This window comes from Mytilus californianus, unplaced genomic scaffold, assembly GCF_021869535.1.
Source record: "Mytilus californianus isolate M0D057914Y unplaced genomic scaffold, xbMytCali1.0.p SCAF_12, whole genome shotgun sequence".
Lineage (NCBI taxonomy): Eukaryota > Metazoa > Mollusca > Bivalvia > Mytilida > Mytilidae > Mytilus > Mytilus californianus.
This window is the reverse complement of record NW_026262604.1, coordinates 47,152,059-47,178,078: the sequence shown is the minus strand read 5'-3', so window position 1 is coordinate 47,178,078 and position 26,020 is coordinate 47,152,059. Positions and strand designations below refer to the sequence as shown.

At 32.1% G+C, this 26,020-nt stretch overlaps 1 protein-coding gene across 3 annotated transcripts in view; it reads right to left on the bottom strand.

The window, feature by feature from the left end:
* Positions 1 to 25,385, bottom strand: part of LOC127721923 (collagen alpha-1(VII) chain-like) — a 37,870-nt gene extending 12,485 nt beyond the window's left edge. Inside the window, exons 1-13 of one of the 3 annotated variants that reach the window (XM_052228736.1) lie at positions 25,263 to 25,385; positions 17,420 to 17,446; positions 16,968 to 16,985; positions 16,061 to 16,078; positions 14,815 to 14,838; positions 14,066 to 14,092; positions 13,399 to 13,422; positions 11,852 to 11,869; positions 9,318 to 9,622; positions 8,324 to 8,612; positions 5,390 to 5,688; positions 3,489 to 3,777; positions 2,118 to 2,153 (exon numbers count right to left, since the gene is read on the bottom strand). In XM_052228736.1, the coding sequence (XP_052084696.1) occupies positions 2,118 to 2,153; positions 3,489 to 3,777; positions 5,390 to 5,688; positions 8,324 to 8,612; positions 9,318 to 9,622; positions 11,852 to 11,869; positions 13,399 to 13,422; positions 14,066 to 14,092; positions 14,815 to 14,838; positions 16,061 to 16,078; positions 16,968 to 16,985; positions 17,420 to 17,446; positions 25,263 to 25,332 (1,444 nt within the window). In that variant the 5' untranslated portion in view covers positions 25,333 to 25,385. The remainder of the gene's footprint in view (positions 1 to 2,117; positions 2,154 to 3,488; positions 3,778 to 5,389; positions 5,689 to 8,323; positions 8,613 to 9,317; positions 9,623 to 11,851; positions 11,870 to 13,398; positions 13,423 to 14,065; positions 14,093 to 14,814; positions 14,839 to 16,060; positions 16,079 to 16,967; positions 16,986 to 17,419; positions 17,447 to 25,262) is intronic. The other 2 variants (XM_052228737.1, XM_052228738.1) reach the window with 2 other exon arrangements.
* Positions 25,386 to 26,020: the final 635 nt, after the last annotated feature.

The following is a 26,020-nucleotide window of genomic DNA, read 5'->3' as shown; positions in this document are numbered from 1 at the left end:
TTTATATGATATACATATTGAACCTTTAAGTCATCTTTCATCAATTCAATAGCATATACTCATACAGTATACTTCTACGTTATTTGGTATATCTAGTAGGGAGTTATCTTATTTGCAATCGTACCATATCTTCTTATTTTTATGCAAAGGATTACCAGCGTCAAAGGGTAAATGCTAAAGTGTCAAAATTGCATATGCAGTAGGAAAAATACATGTGGGGTGGGGGGTGGGGGTGTCATTGCTGAGAAATTTAGAATCGAGACACTGAAACTGTTTTCTCTATATACAATTGCATGTTACACAAGAGTTGTTATTTGGTACTTACACTCATTGGACAAAAGTGAGTTCCCAAAATGGCCGATGCATAGTTGGGAAATCGTCCACTTGGACAAGAACCATTTTTACCGACTTTTTTGCCGTTGTAACGACGTAAATAAACAAATAATTCGTCTGCTTTAAACATGACGCCCATGGAAAAAGATGTTACCAGAGGAGAAAAAAAATGTTATAGGATTGCCAGAACAAGGCTATTTTGGGCATAAGATATGGACATCGGCATTGCTAGGAAGGAATATGAGAACCATCAACAAATTCTTAAACAGGTTTCGCGACCGTGGATCTAGGTGAAATCATCTATGCATTTAATGGTCAGAACTTGAACCCTGCTTGTTCTAGGACAGTCAGACCGCACCTTGATTTTAATGGTAACACAAGAGACACAGTTTCGAAGAAAGCAACAATTTCACCAGTAAATCGTGAGAATAGAAAAACGATTGTGTCGTGAAAACTTAATTGGATAGTGCGGGAAAATAGGAAAAAAGTATTTTTTAGGGATGAGACAAAAATAGAGATTGGAAACAACAACGCAGTTATGTGTGGCGTAAAATTGCTGAACGATTACGACCAGTATTTAATTGACTGTACCACGGGAAAACCTACAAAGCTAGATTTTTTGTCATTTTTTGGGGATGGATTTAATACCATCGGGTGGGGACTCTAACACCATCAAAGGAAACTTAAACATTGTGGAATATATAAATATTTTAGATGAGAACTTGTGGCCTGTGATCGCTAGACATTTTTATGTCGACCCGTTCATCTTATAGGAAGACCATGCTCCATGCCATGTGTGCCGACAGTCAAATCAGTGGAAGACAGAAATTGATATTCCAACATTATCGTGGCCGCCTCAAAGCCGCCCAGACATGAACATAATTGAAAACGTGTGGAAAGTGATACAAATTCGTGTCCAACGGAGAATAAATGATATTTCCAATGCCGGAGACTTGATAACTGTCGTGCCGGAAATCTGGACATCACTTCAACTCCAGTACTTTCAAAGACTGACAAAACCCTACCAACACGAATTGGGACTGTTTTAAGAGCTAAGGGATTTATAACAAAGTATAAGTCAAAAAAGGTAAGTTTTCTTTATTTCTAACATATTCATAAAAGTTTCATTCTGCCTCTCCAGAATAGTCCGTAATGATGCATCCGCCATCTCGGGAACTCACTTTTGTCCAATGACTGAATATTAAAAAGAAATTGCACTTTCATGATTTCAATGTTTTTGTTTACTTTTTGTCCGCAGAAAGACACTACATATACATCATCGAGTGTTGCTCTCTTTTAAATAACAGTAATGCATTGTTGCTAATATCCTTGAATTGTCAAAGTGAACACTTGTCCAATTATGAGGGTCTGGATAAAGTCCTTCATTTCTGATTTCTTTAAATTTTTAGGTAATTTGTCTTAAAGTTTATTCTTTATATCTTTTATCCATTATTTTTTATTCTCTATGTTTTAGCACCCCATTATTCCCTATTCTTTATTTTAGCTTATTTTCCCCATTCTTCATTTTGGGTTCATTTTTTTGTAGTATTGGCCTATTACTCTCGATTTCGTAAATCATATCCAGAACCTCATGTTTGCACTTATTTAGATTGTGTAAAGTAATCTATACAATTGAATATCTCTAAGAGATTTAGTTTAATTTATAAGCGTTACAACTCCGATATAGGTATGTGTTTATTTGAAATCTTTCGAGTAACTTCTTTGATGAAGAATAGCAATAAGATGTCCACGAGACAATGTTATTTGAATGTTAACGTTCTTACCTCCTGATCCTTTCTTGTGTGCACGTGGCTTACAACCTGTAAAATACATGTGGCTTCAATTGCGAAACTTCAACCATATAAGTTATCGCCCAAAAATGTCGGAATATACTTGAAAAAGAATTAGCAAAGACGCGCATGGAAAATCTAATATATATGAAGTGTCAACGTGTATTTGTTTCACAGAAGATTTCCTGAAAACTTTGTTATAAACAATATCATAATATCGGGTCTTGTTGGAACAAATATTCTATATCCTTCATTCCATAAGGAACAAATTTTGTAATATTTGTTCCAGTGGAAATAGTATTACAGACCATTTCTTCCATTTAGAACAAGTATAATTTTATGAATAAACTTCTATTTCATGACAGATTAATTGTACGAAATAAAATCGAAAAGAGATTATTAGGTAAACTTGTGATTATTCTTTTCAAAGAAATTGTTTAAATTCATCAATTCACATTCCCATTGATTTGAACACTCGACAACACTATAATTCGTCTGTTCGACTTCGACAACACTATAATTCGTCTGTTCGACCTCGACAACACAATAATTCGTCTGTTCGACCTCGACAACACTATAATTCGTCTGTTCGACCATATGTTGATTGTTTTGCAATAAAGTCACCAAATTATGACACAGCGTATATTCTCTTGAAAACCCGCAAATTTTATCGGAACGAGTTTGACTGTTTCCGTTATACAGTTTTTGACTGATTTTGTTATACAGTTTTTGACTGTTTTTGTTATACAGTTTTTGACTGTTTCCTTATACAGTTTTTGACTGTTTTCCTTATACAGTTTTTGACTGTTTTTGTTATACAGTTTTGGAAATTATTGTCATTCGGAACGCAAATATTTAAATTGTACAGTGTATACTAATATTTGTTACCATTCATCTTGACAAACACTGAGAATTCTTACAGAATATAAGCCTTGGAGAAAAAAATGTGGTTAAGGGTATAATTTTACTTTTTTAACGAATAGTAAAACAAATGGAGAGGCGTTTGCATATTAGGTCAACAAGATTTAAAAATTGTTCTTTTTTCAAAATTGAAATATCGCGATTTCTAAAATTGTTCTTTTTTCAAAACTGAAATATCGCGATTTCTACAGCCAAACTTGTTCGGTAAGTATTACATATACTTTCGCATTGTTCTTGTCCATGATTATGATTTTCATCAACATCAAATATTTCCGCGATGTTATCTAAATATTAAAATTACCGAAAACAGATCCTTCCCGAAAATTTTTTTTCCAGTATTCAGATGCATTTAGAATGTAATAAATAAATTTTCTATTGCAGTATAAACGAAAACAATATTTTCTATAAAAAAAAAAGAAAACAAACATATGTATAAATTCTTACTCATGCAGGCTAGTTTAACAACATCATCCATAATTTTTGATAATTTGTCGAATGAGGTTGTTGTAAAGACGTATTCTTCGGATGAGGCTATGTTATTTAATTCGCTTGTAAGAAATCCTGTTCCAACTCCTATGGCAACTATGACAACGCCTTCCTTCCTAAGTAATGAAGACTCATGTTCAGGTGATTTATGACCATTGTTTTTGCCATCTGTTAACAGAATTACCACCTTCTGTACTTCCTCACGTCCTCCACCATTCCGATTCGGAAAGATTTCTAACCTAGCATTCTTGGAAAGACAAAACATAATAATTTGTAACACATAACCTAAAGAAATATACGAAAAATGTTGCATATGTTAAAATGATAAGATTTGTTACAAACTGCAGAGAGAAAAAAATATCAACTTAAGAAAGATAGTATCTACAATGTACTTTTATTGCGCAGGTTAATATAGGGTATTGAACAACGAGCATTAGTCCTCGAATATGTTTACAGATATAACTGTTTGGTTACATATAAAAAAAGAAGTACTAGTATGTGGTTAGCGTCAAATCGACAAAAAATTATGTTCACAATATAAATAAGAAGATATGGTATGAATGCCAATGAGACAACTCTCCATCCAAGTCACAATGTATAAAAAGTGAACAATTATAGGTCAAAGTACGGCCTTCAACAGGGAGCCTTGGCTCACACCGAATTACATTTTGTACATTGAACTAGAATAGAAATATCGTGGTCCTTAAACGGTTTATATCGTTTGACGTATGCCCAAATGGTATAAGAGCTTTCAATAGTCTTGGTCTTCAAGTTGCAGACAAATTCAGATAACAATGTAATTTGGGTAATATTTTTAAAGTCGTACAATAAAACATTGTGATTCGTTAAAATCGATCAACACGATGGATATTGATTCAATGACGAGACATTATTTCCATTTTGTGGTACGAACAATGCCTTTACATTCTGAAACGGCGAATTTGATATCAACTGTCAGCTTTAGGTCAATTTTCTTGTATAAAACACAATAGTAACTGTACTAAAGCTTAAGTTTGTTTGGATAGGATAGCACCGTGGTATTGTATGTTTATGTTTTATTTTCTATTTACCATCAATTGTTAGTATTCAAGTTTTTTCTGTCTCATTTTCGTGTGTGTGTGTTTTTTTATTGCAAGTTCGAATGCCCCGAATGTTTCTTACGTAAATCAATAGGTGCTTTAGTGTTTTACAAAATGCGACCATATTTAATTGGTTGACTGATTGATTGATTTCTAGTGCTTTACGCCACTTTTAGCACTATTGGCTACTTCGTGACGGTCAGTGCTTATTGATGGAGGAAGCCGGAGTGTCCGGATAGAACCACCGACCTTCGGGAGGAAAACTGAAAATCCTAGTCAATTAAGATTGGAGTCGAACATGTAGCGTTATAACTCACAAAATCAGAGTTCACAGGCTAGTGATACAGTTGTTGAACTGCAAAGACCACTCGGCCATAGAGACCCCTCCCTAGTTACTAATCTCATTCATATGGTAAAGTTATTCTTCCGAGAACACAAGAAAACATAATTGCCAACCTCGCCAGTGGCTATGAACGTTGTCAGGGGTCAATAACGGTGTCATATTGTAAATACATATTTCTATTGTTGAAGACTATGCTACTGCTTACGTGTATTTTGTTGGGTCTTTTTTTGTTGGGTTGGTGTCTCATAGAAGTATATCAAATACAGAGTTCAAGAAGGTTAAACGATATCATGACGACAATCAGAGGTCATAAGGTAAAGAAAGACAAACAACTAAATGGCCAATACACAAATTGAAAAAAAAAAACCAAACACAAATAAAACGAGGGAAATGAAAGTTGTTTAGTGCCCCTTAATTGCAATCCGATTAATGCTTACCTCCAATCCATCCCCAATTGCTGTCTGTCCTATAATAGATGGCATAACTTTTTGAATTGCTGCTTTGATTTGAGCTTTGGTTGAGTAGTCCTTTAATCCAAACTGCTTCGTGGCCTTGTCAGCAAACGTTACTACAGCAAACTGTGTTCCGTCGGGACCAGTTTTGTTGAACCTATCAACGATGTCTTTCATGAAATTTTTCATCAACTGATAATTGTTTGGGTTGTTAGCGTTGATACTAGAAGAAGCGTCAAAAACAAACGCTATGTCAGCATGTCCGGCACAGTCGACCACACAAACTAAAAATAAAACGTTAATGTTCATTATACGATGGATTAATTTCTATTCTTGGTGACAATTTTCGTGAACTAAGGAAAAATTGTATTTTCTTATATTTTTGATTCCGTGGTTTTACAAAAGTCTGTATACAAGCCTAATGAAGCTGTTTACTTTACTGAACATTTGAATTGATTTCGTGATTCAATTGTACCCTAGAAAACCACGAAAATTGGTACCTCACGAATAATAAACAAAGCCACAGTATTATATTATACATGTACAAAATGTAGTTTCTTACATATGAAAAAAATCTATGATAAATGTATAAAAGGCATTGAAAATATTAAACTATCAGATATTAAAAGGTCCCCGAGGATGACTGTGGAATAGAAAAATTGTCAATTTTGATCTTCTATCGACCGGCAGTAAAACCCTTGCCAAAGCGGTTAGTCTGTTTGGTTGTGGGGGGTGTATAAATACGCAGCCACGACCAGTCACAATGGGGACGTTAAATCCGATGTCTCTTGTGGAAGGAATGTAACGCTATCTGTACGTTAAGAACCTTTATTATAACTCTTTGAGGGGTCCGTAGGTGGACTGTTGCAATTATAAATTTCTGATCCTGTCCAATGAACCCTCATTTTCCAGTGGCAGTCCAAGTTTACCGCTCTTCATCCTGGTCAACCCCTATTACAGGATAATTATTTATTTGTTCTCTCCCTAAACATGTAGGAATTATTTGCCACTGAACGTTAAGCAAACAACAATCAATCGAACAAATGATTATAGTATATGATATTACACAATATACTTCTTTTACTTAAAAGTGTAAAGTTCGCCACTAATAGCAATAAAACGTTTAGAAATACAACATATTTTGGTTTTTAACTGCATAAATACGATAAACCCGTTATTTTTCAATTGCATGTAAGATTCAGGCTTCGTCATCATCTCCATTTTCCTCGATTTTATCACTCTTTATATTGCCAAAATTGATGAATCCGTATGAATCATCTTCCTGCCCCCATCCCCCCCCCCCCCCCCCCACTTTTTGACCTACACATTTGGTATCTATATATGTATGTGTAAATACAAAAAGATGTGGTAAATGTCTGTTTGATTCAATAAACAATGATATGATAAAGGTCGAAATCGTTAAATGGAGATTGTTTCCAGTGTTTACGCCGCAGCAGGGCAAAATATCAAGGCAATGATGGAACGGGTGATTGAAAAGTTGTGGTTGATATTTATGTCTAGGAAAACATGATTATTTTGTGTTGAAACTAGACTTTGGACTAGCTATCAATAACAGCAAGTTATCCTATGTCGTTACTTCGTGTCTTTTGTTGTTTTTTTTTTTTGTTAGTTGGTCTGTTGTGCTTTGTGACGACGTAAAGAGTCACGCCCTTTTCAACTTATTTTTATCAATGAATAAAATGAAATTTCGGGTTAACCAGCTACCCATCGACAAAAATAACTATAAAACAGATTTGAATAAAAAAAAAGGTGTCTATACAACATGTCAAGCTTTGAATCGTGTTGTTTTTTGGGGCGGCATATACCACAAATCACTCTAGGATGAAATTTGAAAAAAAGGCAGGACAGGAGTTTTGAGTTAAAAAAAGGCAGGATGAGCAATTTGGCAAAAAAAAGGCAGAATGACAATTTATGTAAAAAAAGTCAGGATAAACTAATGAAAAAAAGGCAGGACCGAATAGAGTGAAAAATAAAAAGGCAGGACCGAATAGAGTGAAAAATAAAAAGGCAGGACAGAGATTACTTCCGGTATTAGTCTAAGTCGAACTACGGGTATCGAAACATTTCTCTCTGGTCCGACTGACTTCGAGATAACGAGAGTCGACTGTAGATAGATTTTTTGGGGGCTAAATTAGGTACTAAAACAATATCTGATTCACACAATGCAAGGTAGACCAACATGACGTCATAACAAATCATTAAGGGGAGGCAAACAGTAAGTTTTACACTCTCTTACATACCACTGTATTGACATTGAAGTCAACTCATTCCGTCATTGGACAAATGTTTATATATAAAAAAACGTAAATAGCATTCCCTATGCCGTCCCTGACAAATATACGTTGAACCAATATCTCTAACACATACGTAAATAATTTAATTTTGGATGTAACGCGTCTTCCGATTGGCTGGCGTTGTTTTGTTTATCAGCTCATAGACATAATTTTGTCATGTGACCTTGACGTGATCAACGTTTTTTCATGATTTACTCCGGTTTAAAATGGAATTAAGAATTAAATTATAAGAAATGACTGTAATATTTTTTTTGTCTATTCGAAATAACATAAAAAATGTGGTGCACACTTTAAAATATTAAGTGTGCACCACATTTTTGATGTTATTTCTTCATAGACAGAAAAAACATTACAGTCATTCCTTATAATTTAACTGGGGTGATCTCAGGTGCTCTGGAAGGGTAAGCAGATCCTGCTCCACATGTGGCACCCGTCGTGTTACTGATGTTACTGGTATTGTAGTTACGACAATTGGAACATATCCGTTGTCATTTGTGAAACAGATATTCCATAACGGCCAAACAACTAACATAGTTAGTGCAAAGACCACCATGTAAATATACACAATAATAAAATTAAGAATTATACAGGAGTTTCTCCTTACCTTCGCACGCTAGTTCGATTACCAATTTGAGCAGTGTAGATAATTCAGAAAAGGAGTTAGTGGTCAAGACGTAATTTTTCATCGTAGCTATCTGTTCAAGTTCGGTTTTTACAAATCCTTTACCAATTCCAATAGCGATGACTGTGACGCCAGCTTTTTTCAATTTATGCGCTTCGTGCTGAGGTGGATCACCGGCGTTACTTTTACCATCGGTCATCAGTATCACTATCTTTTGTTTATCTGGATTACCGCCGCCTTCTGCACCACTGAAGCTGTTTTCTCGAACGTGCTGATATAAAAAAATAAAAAGGAAAGAGTTCCATATGGCATCCCACGGAATAAACTGTAGAGGGTGGCATTATGTTTTTTTTATCGGGTGGTGGTTTCATATGGAAGGCACTCTTTGCCAAAAAAAAAAAAAAAACAACCGAGACTTGAACTGTTATGTATATCCAATGAAATAAAGATTGAAAATACATCTACTCTTTGTATGTGCAAACCGTCAGGACTTTAAGAGTACAAAACGAGAAAACAAAAATATTTTCAATAAAAATTCAAAAATGTTTTCAACCAAACGTGGCATATATTGTTTGACACCTGAATATTTTTCAGGTACAAGTTATGTATTTTAACTGGTTTAAATAAACGAAAATATACAAAGTAAAACCAAGCAAAGGAATTTTAATCAGAATTTCTTATCAGCTTGCAGATCATGGCTATGGAATCGAAACAACCTATTTTACCATATAAGAGGGTCTGGACTGGGAGAGGGGGGGGGGGGGGAAGGGGGGGGGGGGTCTTCATTTATTACTCTTTATCTTTTTTAACCATTTTTCTTTATTCTTCATTTATTTGGCCCATTATTCTCTATTCTTTATTTTTTTATCTTGTTTTCTCTATTCTTTATACTCTTTTGCCTTTTATGCTGCACTGTTTGCCCATTACTCTCTTTTCTGTAAAACCCAACCAGACTATCATATAAAATCCTTATTACCTTCAGGCCAGTTCCAATCTCTGTTTGGCCCCCGTTTCTCGGTACCATATCCTGTATTCCTTTCTTTATATCCTCCTTTGTTTTAAATTTATTTAAGGGGAATGCTGTTTTAACACCTTGAGAAAACTGCACAACCCCAAATTGTGACCCGTTTTTACCATTGACACCAACAGATGTGAAACTGTCAACGAGCTCTTTGACGAAGTTCTTCATCATCTGATAATTTTCTTTGCTATCATATTGTATACTAGAGGAGTCGTCAAATAAGACAACTATGTCAGCTTGGACATCACATTCCTCTGCATCTACAACAAGTAAAAAGTAAAATAACAAAAATACCGAACTCCAAGGAAAATTCAAAACGGAAAGTCCATTATCAAATTGCAAAATCAAAAGCTCAAACACATCAAACGAATGGAAAACAACTGTTATATTCCCGAATTAGTACAAGTTTTTCCTTATGTAGAAAATGGTAGATTAAACCTGGTTTTATATCTAGCTAAATCTCTCACTTTTTTGACAGTCGCATAAAATTCCATTATATTGACAACAATGTGTGAACAAATCAAACAGACTAACAGGTAAAAAGATCTTTTTAATTGCTGTGTTCTCCAACTGAGAATTTATAACCTATATGAGAATTGGATATCAATTCGAGTTATTTTATTTCAATATAATAATAAACGACCTTTTGGTGAGTTTATTAATACTATTACAATCAACGAGAGTTGATATCAAGCAATATCCAATGTTCACGAGTGGTTTAACCTATTTTTCTTATGGTTTATAGTCAACACTTTAATTTTGTAAATGAAAAAATCCGCATATCATTGATCTAGTCTTTTGCACATACATTGTACCAGTATGACGTCGTATATTCTGTTCTGGCGTCAAACTATAACATCTGACATTTTAAAACGTTTTGTACGCTTCAAAGTGTAATCAAAATTTGAAAACAAGACTGTCAGGTGAAAAGTGTGAGTGTTTTGTACATGTATATCATTGAAGAAATCACATATATCCGTTGTCATGAACGAAATGTTCATCGTCTAAACCTTTGAAATTTATCAATGTCCTAACAAATAGCCAATGGAACTGTCGTAATATCGTCTCACGATGCTGGATAAGCCATTAAAATTAATGCATTTTTGTATTACTGTTTCGTATCACACTCCGTGCATCGTGATACAATAAATATCACTATATATGACAAAAATAGATAACAGACCGCAACCATAATAGAAAAGTTTATTTTTTTTTTTGGGGGGGGGGGTATTTTTTCTCTTGCTCCAAATTGTGTTGTAACATCAAATTGTCTTGCTGTCTCTGTCTTTGTTGCTATGGGTGGTATTACATAGCACGTGACACAAAAAGAAATATTTTCAGAACACAAGAACAAAAATTCTTTATTTGTTCTCTAAAATCCTAGAAGTTCAGCAAAAGTCTACCAACATTCGCTAAATTAACAGCTATAACTTCCTGTCTGATCTTTCATTATATTACAATTTGGCTCACTGTTAGGCAAGGTATAACAGAAACAAATTCAAAATCCTATCAGAAAGATTTCCAGTCAAATTTTTATCTTCGTTATTAAACTGGCACATTTGGTGTTCGTTACATACTGAAGATTGAAGATTGCTGGGAAATATCTTTTATATGATCATTATGTTTGCCTGATTTACCTTTAGGCAAAGTTGTATTGACAGGACCAGGACGATATTAATCTCACTACAACGGTCTCAAGTAGCCTGTTGAAGCTACCTGCATGTAAAAGAATCAGAGAAACAATTTTCGGGAAAGGTCCTTTATTGAATATTGATCAACTTTAAAGTTTAAGACACTAAACTAGTGACGCCATACTTTAGTCTTTACAGGAATGTTCTTTCGCATGACTGTTTGAGTCTGCCGTTAATACATGTATGTGTTTTGGGGTTTTACGGATATACAATTGATCTGAAAATGGCTACAACACAAATGAGAGACGTGTTGTCCTTTAAAGTTGAATGCAAATAGCTTTGGGGTATACGCCAATGAGAACGCTACCCAACGACATAAATACATGTATTTTAAATTATATTTTATACATGTATTTTACGTCTTATTCTTTCTTCTGTAAATTTGCAAACTAATAAGGCAGCCACTAATACAGCAGCTAGAACACTGTTTTTTATTTCTTAATATATTACCACTATTTTGTACAATATGAATTACATGTCGTATCATATTTCTTCACATCAAGGAGCTGGTGTAGAGATCGAAAACACGTTTTACTAATGTTGTTATTCAAATGGCTATTATTGTAGCCGTTGTTAGTTGCAGTATAAACTTCGATTAATCTAGCCCTTCCGCAGTTTTCAATATAAAATAAAGAAATGTGGTATAATTGCCAATAAAACAATTATCCACCATAGACCAAATGACGTATACACGTAGTGTCACATGAAAGTTGACATTTGACCTTATCAAGTATTTTTATTTGCGTTTTAAATGCATGAAAATCTAGAGCTTCTAAAATTTACGATAAAGGTACATACCTTTCCCTTTATTGCCTGAAAACCCCAAAAATTATATGTTATAATTAATGCATAGTTATATATACTAGTATAACAATGTATAGTTTTTACAAATAAATAAAAGGAGACGTGGTTAAATATCATTGAGACAGCAACCTAACGACATAAATAATCAAGTTTTCAACAATATGGAAGTCGTTTTGTGGGTCTTATAGTGCTCTTTGTTCATTTTTGATAAAATAATAAAGATTGCTATATATTTGAGATCAAAGTGCATCTATCTCCCTTTACAACTATAATTTGTACGATCTACGGTTGTTTTTGTTGTTGTCAGAATTATACTCAACAACGAATGGAACTCACCACCTTCATTAATTTCTTTGGAGTAAGAAATTCTATCACACATAAATTTTCAAAAATATGATTTAAATGAGTCAAAATGTAGATACAACGTTTCTTAAAGTAATAAACACCAAATTATTTCTTTTGACATCTCAAAAAACATATTTTTAACAACAACAACAAAAAAACAACAACAAATTTGTAACAACTGAAGTCTTGTTTATCTTTTCAAATGAAAACAAAACAAAAAAAACAATTTGATTTTTAGTTTCTTAATCGAGTTCCTATATAATGACCAATTTTAAATTGACTAATCTCAGACTTTTGATTTTTAAATGTTGTAGTTGAAATGTCCGTTGTAGCAACTAACATGAATATGTATCTTTAAAATTTGCATTAATTTCAAAGGTTTACTTAAAATATACTAGATTTCTACAAATTTGTAGCGAAAACAAAAATGTATGGAACTACAATATATGGTCAGATGTGGTGCGTTATTTATGTGATTAAGTATATATTGTTCTATCTCTAAACTACCCATTGTAATTCTTATCATCTAGTTAGACTACCGAAGTTCAGAGAACAATATTGTTATAGTGTTGTACGTGTATCTCCACTCTTTTTCGGATATTTTGCTCCTCCGAAATTTATATCTAAATTTTCTTAGTCAAATACTTTGTGCCATTTTTTCGCATGCCTTAAACTCAACACATAAGCAATTCTCATCAAATCTTACAGAATTCCAAAATTCATGATGAATCTCCAATAAACATAATTCTAGAAAAATAAAACATTTGGTTTGTCTTGTAGTGTTCTATCTGCATAAAGAAATTTGTGACAATGTTCTAAAAATTTAAGTCCACTTAGAAGATTCTTGTCATTATAAATGATATCAACATTATCAAGTAATAATTTAATTTTGGATGTAACACGTCTTCTGATTGGCTGAAAGTGTTTTGTCTATCAGCTCATAGGCATAATTTTGTCATGTGACCGTGACGTCATCAACGTTTTTATCATGATTTACTCCTTTTTAGAATTAAATTATAAGGAATGACTGTAATATTTTTTCTGTCTATTCGAAATAACCTAAAAAATGTGGTACACACTTTTAAATAACACGCTAAGCGGGTTATTCAGTGTGCACCACAGTTTTGATGTTATTTCTTCATAGACAGAAACAATATTACAGTCATTCCTTAAATAGATAGCATAAACATACCTTGGTCTATACTTCGTTGGAGAAGTAACTGTAATAAAAGAAAATAAAAATAATGATTATAACAATATTATAATAATAATAATAATATTAATAATAATAATAATAATAAAAATCGTATAACGTATAAATTGCCTATCAGATAATTTTATCAATTTCCTAAACTTTGCAATTTAGTTTTATGTGATCCTGCATTTATGATTTATTAATTATTTGAGTATATTTGAATTTAATTGTTCACTTCATTTGAATGTGAAAATATGTTACAAAATCTTATTATAATGTTGGTGTATGTGAACATCATGTTACTCTTCAACGACCCTTAATTTAAACAATTCCTAGTCTTATTCCTATTCCTAAAGGTGTCAAATATGCTTTGAACAATAGGTAAAGAAAAAATATTGGATTCGAAAAAACAAAAAAAAATTTGTGACGTATTCAATACATGCATTGTATCTTGTTTTGTCAAACCGTTGAAATTGTGAATATTAAGTTATTTCGGTGAAATAGTCAATTGTTTCAAAAGGGTTTGACAAAGTTTTTTTTCTAACAGGTATATTAAATTGCATATAATGGTAAGATTAGTCTAGTATTTGTTATACGATTCTTTAGCTTGTCATTATACCAATTATTCAATTTTCACACATATATATATATATATAGCAAATACATACCTGGTACGTAAGGGGGTGGTTCAGCAACTGTAATGATAAAAATAATAATATCAAATATCATTTAATGTACAAATTTCATAATATGTAAGTATATCAATTCCCTTGACCTTGTATGGTAGTTATAGGTGAAAATAAACGGCGACAGATACCTAAGAAATAGTCAAACTCATAAGAAAACTAACTGACAATGCCATGGCAAAAAAACGAAAAAAAAAGATTAAAAAAAAAACAACAAACAAACAACAGTTTTACAAAACACAACATAGAAAACTAAAATCTTAGCATCACGAACCCAATCCAAAACCAGTTCATCGCAATATATAAGGTGCCACATATGTTTTGAACACTAGGTAATAAAATGTTAGATTCCACGTGCGGATCCAGGATGTTGACCAGGAAGGAGGGGTGGGGGGGGGGGGGGGTGGGGGCAGGGGCTGGAACAAGCAAACGTTTGGAGTGATACTTGTTAAAAGTCTATGTAGCTCCATTAGGATTCGAAAAAAAAACAGTTGTGATGAATTGTTGACGTATTCAATATATTCATTGCATCTTGTTTTGTCACACCGTTGAACAGATGAATATTTAGATATTTCGGTGAAATAATGAATTGTTTCAAAAGGATTTATCAAAAGTTTTTTTTTCTAACATGTATACAAATAAAAAGATGTGGTATGGCTAGTCTAGTATTTGTTATACGTTTCTATAGCTTGTAATTATAACCATTATACTTATATATAGCAAATACATACCTGGTACATAAGTGGGTGGTTCAGCTGTAATGATAATAACAATAATATTAAATATCATTTAATGTACAAATTTCATAAAAGCTGTTTTCTGCTCTTTGGTTGGGTTGTTGTCTCTTTGACACAATCCCCGTTTCCATCCTCAATTTTATATATCAATTCCATTGACCTTTTAAATTAGTTATAGGCGAAAAAACGGCGACAGATACGAAAGAAATAAGTCGAAAACGAACTGAAAATGCTATTGCAAAAAAAAAAAAAAACGAAAAAAGATTACAAAAATTAAAAAAAAACCAACAGTCTACAAAACACAAATTTTAGCACCACGAACCCTACCAAAAACCAGGTCATCTTAATTTGAAAATGTGTTACGAAATCATATTGTAGTGTTTGTGTATGTGAGTGTGATTGTCAAGCTGCCCATGAAAAGACCCCTTTAGACCTATAGATGTCACAACTGCTTTGAACACTAGGTAATACAATGTTAGATTCCAAGTGCGAATAAAGGAATAAAAAAAGCAAAAAGAAATAGTCAAACTCATAAGAAAACTAACTGACAATGCCATGGCAAAAAAACGAAAAAAAAAAAAAGATTAAAAAAAAAAACAACAAACAAACAACAGTTTACAAAACACAACATAGAAAACTAAAATCTTAGCATCACGAACTCAATCCAAAACCAGTTCATCGCAATATATAAGGTGACACATATGTTTTGAACACTAGGTAATAAAATGTTAGATTCCACGTGCGGATCCAGGATGTTGACAAGGGAGGAGGGGTGGGGGTGGGGGGGGGGGGGGGGGGGGGGGGGGGCAGGGGCTGGCAAGCAAACGTTTGGAGTGATACTGGTAAAAATTTCTATGCATGTATCACATATGTAGCTCCATCAGGAGGGCGGCTTCACGGCTGCCCCCTCTTTCCCTCCCCTTTATTAAATCCATCTCTGGATTCGTAATAAAAACCAGTTTGGATGAATTGTGAATGAATTGAATAAATACATTGAATCTATTTTTCGTCGAACTGTTTTATAGATGAATATTTAGATATTTCGGTGAAATAATCAATTGTTTCAAAAGCCTTTGACAATAGGTATATTTTTCTAATAGGACAAAGACGGTTTTTTTTCCAATAGGCATATATCATTGGCACTCATACCACATCTTCTTATATCTATATATCATATTTTAATCAATTTCGTGTTGTGAGATTCTTGTCATTATTATAATTATCCAAAGCATATACATACCTGGTTTATAAACTGGTGCTGTAATAATAATAATAATAATAATAATAATAATAATAATATTAAATATAATCTAATTTATAAATTTCATAAACGATAAGTATATTAATTTCGTAAACCTTGTGAAAGACAGGCGGAATAATATATTTGAATTTAATAGTTCATTTCAAAGTAAAAATGTGTTACGAACTTGATACTTGTAAAATATCTATGCACTTAGCATATATTTACCTCCATAAGAGGGCGGCTCTGCTGACCCCCCCCCCCCCCCAAAAAAAAAAAATCGCCCCTGTATTCGTAAAAATAAATGGTTTGCATGAATTGTGGATGTATTGAATATATACATTGAATTTATTTTTGTCGAACTGTTTTAAAGAGGAGCATTTAGATATTTCAGTGAAATAACCAATTGTTTCTAAAACCTATGACAAAGGGTTTAGTTTTCTTAAAGGACAAAGACATTTTTCTCCAATAGGCATATATAGGAATCTGATGTTCAGTAGTTGTCGTTTTTTGATGTGGTTCATAAGTGTTTCTCGTTTCTCGTTTTTTATATAGATTAGACCGTTGGTTTTCCCGTTTGAATGGTTTTACACTAGTACTTTTTGGGGCCCTTTACAGCTTACTGTTCTGTGTGAGCCAAGGCTCCCTGTTGAAGACCGTACTGTGACCTATAATGATTTACTTTTATAAATTTTGACTTGGATGGAGAGTTGTCTCATTGGCACTCATACCACATCTTCTTATATCTATATATTTCATTTTAGTCCATTTCTTGTTATAAGATTCTTGTTATTATTATGTAGTCCATTTCTTGTTATAAGATTCTTGTTATTATTTCGTAGTCCATTTCTTGTTATAAGATTCTTGTTATTATTACAATTATCCAATAATCAAAGCATATACATACCTGGTTTATAAACTGGTGCTGTAATGATAATATTATGTTTTATGATAATAATAAAAGTATTAATAACAATAATAAAAATAATAATAATATCAAATATACTTAAATTTTTAAATTTCATAAAAGATAAATTCTGTATTATCAATTTCTTAAAGCTTGTGAAAGAGAGACGGAAGAATATATTTGAATTAAATAGTTCATTTCAAAGTAAAAATGTGGCACATCAACGTTTGCAGTGATACTCGTAAAAAGTCTATGCATTTTTCATATATGAAGCTCCATTAGGGGGGAAGGGGGGGGGGGGGGGGGGGGGCTCTGTGAAATAATCAATTGTTTTAATAGGATTTGACAACGGTATTGTTTCAAATATACATATGTATACAATTTAGTCCATGTCTTGTTATAAGATTCTTGGCATTATAACCCTTATACAGTTAACAAACAAAAATACATACGTGGTTTATACGTTTTTGGCATTCCATCTGTAATAATAATAATAAAAATAAAAATAATAATGAAAACAACACTTTATAACTGTTAAGGATGTTCGCTACTCTGTTTCAAAATAACAAGCTTTTTAAAAGACTATTATAAATTGATAGTATATAAATAAAGGAACTGAAAAAGCAGAAAAAAATGTAGGGTCCGTGTGCTTGTTTTAGAGATATAAGCCATTGAAAATTTGGCGGGAAATAATTCTCTCTAGACTTTTCTTACATTTAACATTGGCACCCTTTTTCTTTCAAAAATTATGAAAAAATAACATGGATTTTATAGGATTTTCAAATATGGCTTTTTAAACTATTAGTAATAAAATTATAAAAAGAAAAGTAGGGGTTAGCGGGGAAAACTTTTTAATGACACTACATGGATAAAACCAGAGGATTCCGAATATCTGGCAAAAATTCAAAAACAAAAGGGGCAAACATCCTTAAGTGTCCGAAGCGCTTTCCTAGCTTTACCTTCATCAGGAACGCTCAACGCTGAATATTGAAAGTAAAGGATGTACCAGTACCGAAACAGTTGAAAAGCTATATGCCAAAAAGAACCAAAAAAAATAGCCAAATCCATCTAAGGTCGACTTTGACAGTAGGAGTTTAAACCTTAGTTTCTTTATGATTTGTAAATTTATAAACGGACAATTTAAGAAAGGTTTGTTATTAATCATGTCAATATTGAAATGACTGGTGTCTTACTGCAAACACAAATAAAACAAAACAACAATGATTTTCAACAATGCCGATAGACATGGACATATTTCAACTATGTTTTAAGTGAATGTATGTTGAACGTTAATGTGTTCAAAGATAAAAATATCTTGGATTTCATTCATATGTATAAGGGTCGTCTTCACGCAAGAAGATCTTTCTATAAATAGTCTTAAGGATGTACACCTCTGAGGAGCCAAAAATTTCCAGAATTAAACTTTTTTTTTAACCTGATTTTTGGGTTTATATGACAGTAAGAAAGTAACTGATAAAGAAAAAATATTATGGTGGTGCACTGCTTTTTTTGCTACAGCCATTTGAAAGTACCCATTTTTTATGATTTTCTCATTTTTCATCAAATTTTACTCATTGTTGAGCTATTATCATGAAAAACACAATTTTACAATTAAACTTTTTTCATACTTTCACTAAAGATAAAGTGGACCAATCTGAGTAAATTTAACTAAAAAAACTATAGGTTGGTGTTAATATGAGAAAGTTTTATTAAATTTTGTTGCTTTCTCATGTAAATTTGGGATTTTTCTCTTTTCTTTTTTAGAACAAAAAGCATGTTATTTCAACTTCTTTATTATAATTGATTGAAAAAATACATATCTTACAATTTTGAAAAAAAAAATGATATGGGATGTACATATTTTTGGTAAAACTATTTCTTTGTACCCTCACCTATTTTCTCCACGTTTTTGCTGATGACACTTACCAGACTGGTTATAAAATTTGAAAATGTTATTACTCAAAAATTACTTATTGTAAGTACACAATGTTTTCACAGAGTTTAGTTTGGTTATAATACCTTTTATATTCATTGATATTTTCCACTTGTATCACATGTTTGGAAATAATTCCCAAACGAGATTTCCACGAGACCGAGACCTCAGAAGACTACATCCTTTAAGACCTACTCTAAATTATCAAAAGATGTATTGGATTGTTACTAGAATGCATATGTTTGATCAGACAGTTAAACCTATTCATGTATATTGTGGTGAGGTGCTAGGAATGTTTAATCCTTTTACAAATCTAAATCTGGGAATGGTTTGATGACTTTAAATCAAATATCGCAGAAAAAAATGAATTTAAAAGCTGTAAAAGAGGGACGAAAGATACCAGAGGGACAGTCAAACTCATAGATCGAAAACAAACTGACAACGCCATGGCCAAAAATAAAAATAAAAACAGACAAATAATAGTACAGACTGTAAATATACATGTATTGTTTGTGTCCATTCGAAAGCAATAAATGTAACTGTTTTGTTGAAATAGACTTGCATTATATATAGGTTAAAGTAAGTTAAAGTAATATAATAAACACTATTAAATTAATATTTCCACTACTAGAAAAAATAAACTCATCAAAGATACAAGAATTGTTATATTGTACACCAGATGCGCGTTTCATCTACAAAAGTCTCGCCAGTGACGCTCGAATAAAAAAAGTTAAAAGGCCAAAATAAAGAACGAAGCAAAAGAGGATTGAGAACCCAAAATTCCGAAAGATTTTTCCAAATACAGTTAAGGTTACCTGGTAGTCTATTACTAGGATAGATTGAGGGATCTTCATAGTTTTTCCCATTGACTTAAATTATTTTAGGATTTTTGTGGGAGCATTTGGAACAGTTTTGCTAAAGGTTGCATCAGTGTCCTTTTAGTTTTGGTTACAATGCGAGTTAATATCACACCAAATTTTAACAATACACATAATAATGTCATTTGAGAATTTGAGCATTTTATATTTTATTATTGATATAGTAAATATTGTATGTGGCTATCATTGCACTGATGTTGCCCATTATGGGTTCCCTATTGAAATGATAGTATCTTATTTATCTTAACTTATCCTTATATTGATTTTAAGATACGCACTAACAGTCTCAGAAAATTTGCATTTTCAATCTTTTATTACATTTTGATAACGTATTGAGTTAAATGTAGACTCAAACAGGAAAACATGATCAACCTACTCACTAAAACTGAGGTGTTGTTTTCATCACCTTTTAAACCAAATGTGTTTATATCAAGAAAGCTGACGAACCGATTGTTCCAAATGTTAAAGTTATAAAGTCTTAATTTAGAATTGTTGATTTGTCCATATCATGATTTAGTTCACTTTTACTGAATATATGCGTCACAGATGACCACGGATGCTTCTAGTGTTGTCCTGGTTTATATACAATTCATTGTCATGTCTCTATTCTCTATTCTCTCTGTTCTCGACCAAGAAGTACCTAATGTAGAATACAATGCACTCACAAAATAGGCGGAATATACCAAAAGTGGTTTGTGTGAACAATTTTTCACACAAACCACTTTTGGTATATTCCGCCTTTTTTGTGAGTGCATTATAAATGCAAGCTTTGAAGTAAAACTGATTAATGTAATTTTGTTTCACAAAATGCTTAAAACGAATTGATGAACTTGACAAATATAGACATAGTATTGATCTAAATAGCTGCCTCCTCTCTTCCTAAGTTTCCCGTCCAATGATTTAACATTTGTCAGGATAAATTGCTTTAAACAGTATGCTTTCATGCTATTGTTTCCATCTGTGACCTGTGATACAGGTTACTTTGGGACAATCGCCCGATTAAGTTGTCATCATCCACGCGAAAAAGAAACGCTTAGCAATTATCTAGTTGGTTAGAGAAAAAAAACAACACAAAACGTTAAATAAACCGTTTTATATTAAATAAATCTTTCTCGATTACCCTTTGATCTGCTTGGTAATTTTTTCAACAATGAACAAATGTCGATAATCGGTGATTACATGTTTCAGAAATAATGCATGCATATGTTAATATATAATCTCGTTGTTTTTGTAGATATAATAAGTTCTTTTGTAGCAGTAATAATATTTGTCATAGATGATTTTGAATTATCATATTTTTATCATTATGCAAAAAACTTCATTTTTTAATATCATTCAGGTTTTCATATTTAACAAACCGTTATTCAACCGTATAATCGTAAATCCCTTATTTATTAAAAACAAATCAGTCGTTCAAAATCCGTTTTTTAATTTAATTTACCGAATGCAAAATTATAATATTTTGATCGTTAACATTAAAGTAAATTTGTAGGTGATTATTCGATGTATTATTAACAAACACACCTTATGGAAAGTAGATGTTGCATTTACATGTGTCATAACTCCAATGTATTCAGAATGCTGGCTGAAGCATAAAATCAACAAACTATTTTTTCCGGCTTTTGTTAAACAGATGTATATAACATGAGTAGCAAGCAACACATGGTATATAAGATCTGTAAATTATTGTTCATATTGCATAGTGTAATGAAACAATCATGACATTGTTTTCAATTTAAAAGAGAGACAGAAATAAAGACAGAGAATATTTTTGTGTTGTACCAATGAATACAAATGGCTCATTTCTTCACAATATTAAAAAAAAATATATTATACCACATTAGAATTGTTTTCTTCAGATTATTGCGTTTTTCTTACTTATGTTCAACTTGTACTGATTAAAACGATACGAAGGACATTGACGGGTTATGGTATTTAATATTTAAAATTCGATAAAATGGAAATTATTGGAAGGATATTTAGAAATATGTATCGTTTTCAATTCCTCCGATTGTCTAAATGATAGAATCATATTAATACATCGGATTAGCAAAAGCAAATGCGTTTTGTGTCTATTTATTTCAGCCACAACAACATTGAAATACGTCAAATTATTACATTTTATCCAGACAATCACTCTTTTATTTTAATCAATTGTGTTGTTTTTTTGTTGTTTTTTGGGGATGTTGGTGGCCGAGTGGTCTAAGTAGTTCATCTATTGTTTCACTAGCCTATCAACACTGAGGTTGTTAGTTCGTACCCCGCACTTGGCAGGTGCATTCGACCCTAATATTAATTGACAAGGATTTTCCTGCCAAAGGTTGGTTGTGCTATCCGAGCACTCCGGTTTCCCTAAACAACAAAAACTGACCGCCACAATGTAGCCTATAGTGCGTTAAACGCCAATAATTGATTAATTGTTGTTTTTTATCTTTGTTTGTACATTGTACGTCTATTTTCCACGAGGAGTTTGATTTTTGGGGTGGTTTTTTTTTTGCCTGTTGTACTGTCCAGTGTTCTTGGTAATTCCTGATGTTATCACAAAAGGCAAAATTACACAAGAGAGTAATCTCAAATCGGAAATAGTTGAAGTACTGATATGTTGTAAGGAGACAACTATTTGATTTTCGTAGGATTAGAAAGGGCGCAAAAGGAGGGTTTATTGGATATTGTTTCAATTTTTCTGTTTCTACGGGATTTCTTTATTTCATCACGACATTAGGAAAATATCCGCTATCATCTGTGAAACGGATATTCCATAACGGTCAACCAACTCGTGATGGCGTCCTTAAAACTTACGAAGGGATGATTTCAACTTCACTACTTGGAACTCTTTGTTTAATAGCTCACCTATACAAGTAATGTTGAAAACGAGGCTATTTTAAATATTACTTATATTAGTAACTTTTCTAAATATTATTTTTATATGTGTCCATTCTTACAGATTTTACTAGCTTTAACAAATGTTCACAGTCATCTGGTTATTTTTCCCTTGAAATATAAAAACTAATTATCCTGAAACACTAATTGCCTTTCTGACGCACTTATCTTTTTAATATATCAACGCTTTTGGGTCAAAGATTGGTCTCTTAGGACTACTTAAATATAATTTTCTTTGAAAATCTTCTTGAAGGTAGACAGATATAAATAGATAGAAACTTGTGATTTAATTAAGACTTGGAGTTATTTATAATTTGTAACCCAAAAACAATTACAAATGTTCCTTAAATAATTGTAATTACTAATTCTTTCAAAGATTTATAAAATAACTTATTCAAGTGATATTTTTGTCATTATTTTTTACCTCTATACTCCTCTCAAATTTAATAAATTCTTAGTTGTATGTAATAAAATGATGTAAAAAATCATGACTACTAGATTCAGTCCATGCTTTTATTGAAATTTAAAATAACTCTAATGAGTAAATTAATATTTTTTGAAAAACAAAAATTACCTTTATACGTAACTGAAAAAAAACTTGTTTAAGTAACGCCCCTTACTTTTCATGCAGAAAAAAAAAAATTTCCATGCAATTATAGGCTGCATTTTATGCGCACAATATCATTTTTCATCCTGTATGGAGCGATATTATTTATTTTAAATCAATTACAGGTCAGCATAATAATTTTTGAAAACAAATATCCATACAATGCGAAAGTTTAAAGTTTTAGTCGTTAATATTCGGATATAAGCCAAGGTTTTACCGAAAAGAATATTTTGTTGCGATATATATTTTGTAATTTCAGGCGCCGACGAGGGTTTTCTTTAACGACCTTGATTACCAATTCAATTCAATTCAATGTTTTATTAAAGTCTCATCTCTCAACAAGTACAATCAATATTTATACATTATAAAACAATACGGAATAAAATGAGAGCCATTCTATACTGAATTATAAGAGATTATTAAAATGCATAGATATAATACGCTAAACAATATGAAATAAAATATTATTTACAATATATAAAATTTCTACGCCTTTTTAAAATCAAATAACTTGTTTTGGCACATGTACACACACGTATCATATTTACATCTGCGAATAAAAACACTAACTTGTGGTTATCATCTAAACTATTAAAATTTTCATTAAAAGTTGCAGCAACATTAAATAAATGGTTTCTAAAATCGTCATAAAGAGGACATCTTAATAAAACATGCGCTTCATCTTCAATAAAACCGTCACATATACGGCACACACTGTTTTCTAAAACAATATTTTTATATCTCCCTGGTTCAATCCTTAGGGGAGCAACACCACATCTAAATTTGGCGAAAGCACTTCTGTGACTGAAGGGTAAAGCTATTTTGCAGTATTCCTCCGGTTCAAGATTTTCTTCAAACAATCGTAGCTTATTGCCACCTCTACTCAAAATAGATTTATCAGAACGTAAAACACCATGCCAATTATCGACATGTTTATCGTGTAATTTTGACATAAATAGTTTTACAACATAGTTAGTGTCCATATTTTCAGGATACGATAAATGACTTAAATTTAGTTAACAGAAGGTTTTCCATACTAAAAAGTTCCAGTTACCCATGAGGGTTTTGCACGGTCGGTATTTCAGGCGCCAAATAATTGCTATTATGATACCTCATAATTAAGAAAAAAAGATTACAGTCTATAAAGGAAAACAGTTAAATAAACTACCGGAAGAAATATAATACGATATAAAGATAGAAAAGAATTACAAAAAAGGAAGAAAATAGACAAAACATCTTTTTTCAACAGATATCAAACTGAAAGGACCAATTATATAGGAAGTAATATTATTGAACTGTTAAAATAGAAGTAAGTCACTCCAGAAATCATAAAATCTAAATATATTAAACCACTGACGCCGACGCTGAATATACTCGCCTTAGTCCCGCTTCTGGCGCTTTCTTTGAAGGCGAAACAAAAACTGAACAATGACATCAGTTAAGTCTTCAAAATTTTCTCACATATTTCTATCTGCTGAATTCAGAACTGCTCACACAGTTTGCATGCGGTAAATGAAGATCGATAGCCTGCTTTATTGGTTTATTTAGTAGCTTTTTCTTACCTCTGTTTAACATTGATTTTCTTTTTCAGATTAAGGGATAAAACAAGAAGAAAAGCACTGAGGAGATCTTAAAAGCGGAGAGGATACAAAGGATAACAGAAACAATAAGTCAAATAAAAACAGAAAACGCCATGGTCATAAATGGAAAACGACGGAAAAAACATACATCAAGCCACAAAATACCATACTAAACTACTAAAAAGTAAAATAACAAAAATACAGAACTCCAAGGAAAATTCAAAACCGAAAGTCCATTGAGCAACACGAATCAACACCCTAAGGTGCCCCAGACTGACTAACTTGGCTGTACTTGACTATACTTGACTATCTGAAAATCTTGAATTAAAGCAAAGAAAGTTGCTGAAAATCTTGAAAAAAAAAATAAAAATATCATAAACTGAAAAAATAAAATATATTTTTAAGTCTATAACTTACGATTTCCCATAGAGCTGACACAAAAAACCAAACACAAAACAAAAAATCCTGTCGTCACAATCCTATCCATGGTCAAAGTCAGATGGTTCCCAGCAGACGACTAGTTGAAATGAGTCGGTTAAATAGTATTGCCTTGCCCTTTTTACAGATAACGTCACATGACTTTTAATATCTAATTATGGAGGATCAGGCAACAGTTGTTGTCATAATAAGGATTGTATTTTGTAATATTTATTAAGTATGTAAACATCAGTTTTGCATGTTTTATTTGCTGTTCCTGATCATCTACAGTGAAACATGTCATTATACGAAACTATCTTATTTAAAGTTCCAGGAACGAAGAAAGACAACTGTCTTACATCTACAAGTCTTATACTCGTTTTAAATAAAACAGTTACGTAAATTGATATTCTAATTTCAAATATTTTTAAATTTGTGACTACCGTAATTGTGAATGTACTTTTATACAAGTGAGTATATTATTAGGTTTTACTGTAAAATATCTTCATTAGAGCAACCAAGGCATCTGCGTTAAGTCACTAGAAAAGAATATTAAGTTCTTAAATTAAAATATTATTTTGTTGTTTGATATTAAAACGCAGTAGGCTGTGTGATTAACATAACCCATTCAATATTTATATAAACAAATTTATAATTTCCGGAACGTACAGTTTATGTTGCACTCAAACCTTTCACACATTGAAGGTCATAGAAGGTCATGTATATTTGGTGTATTTAGGTTTACAGCATACAGTCTA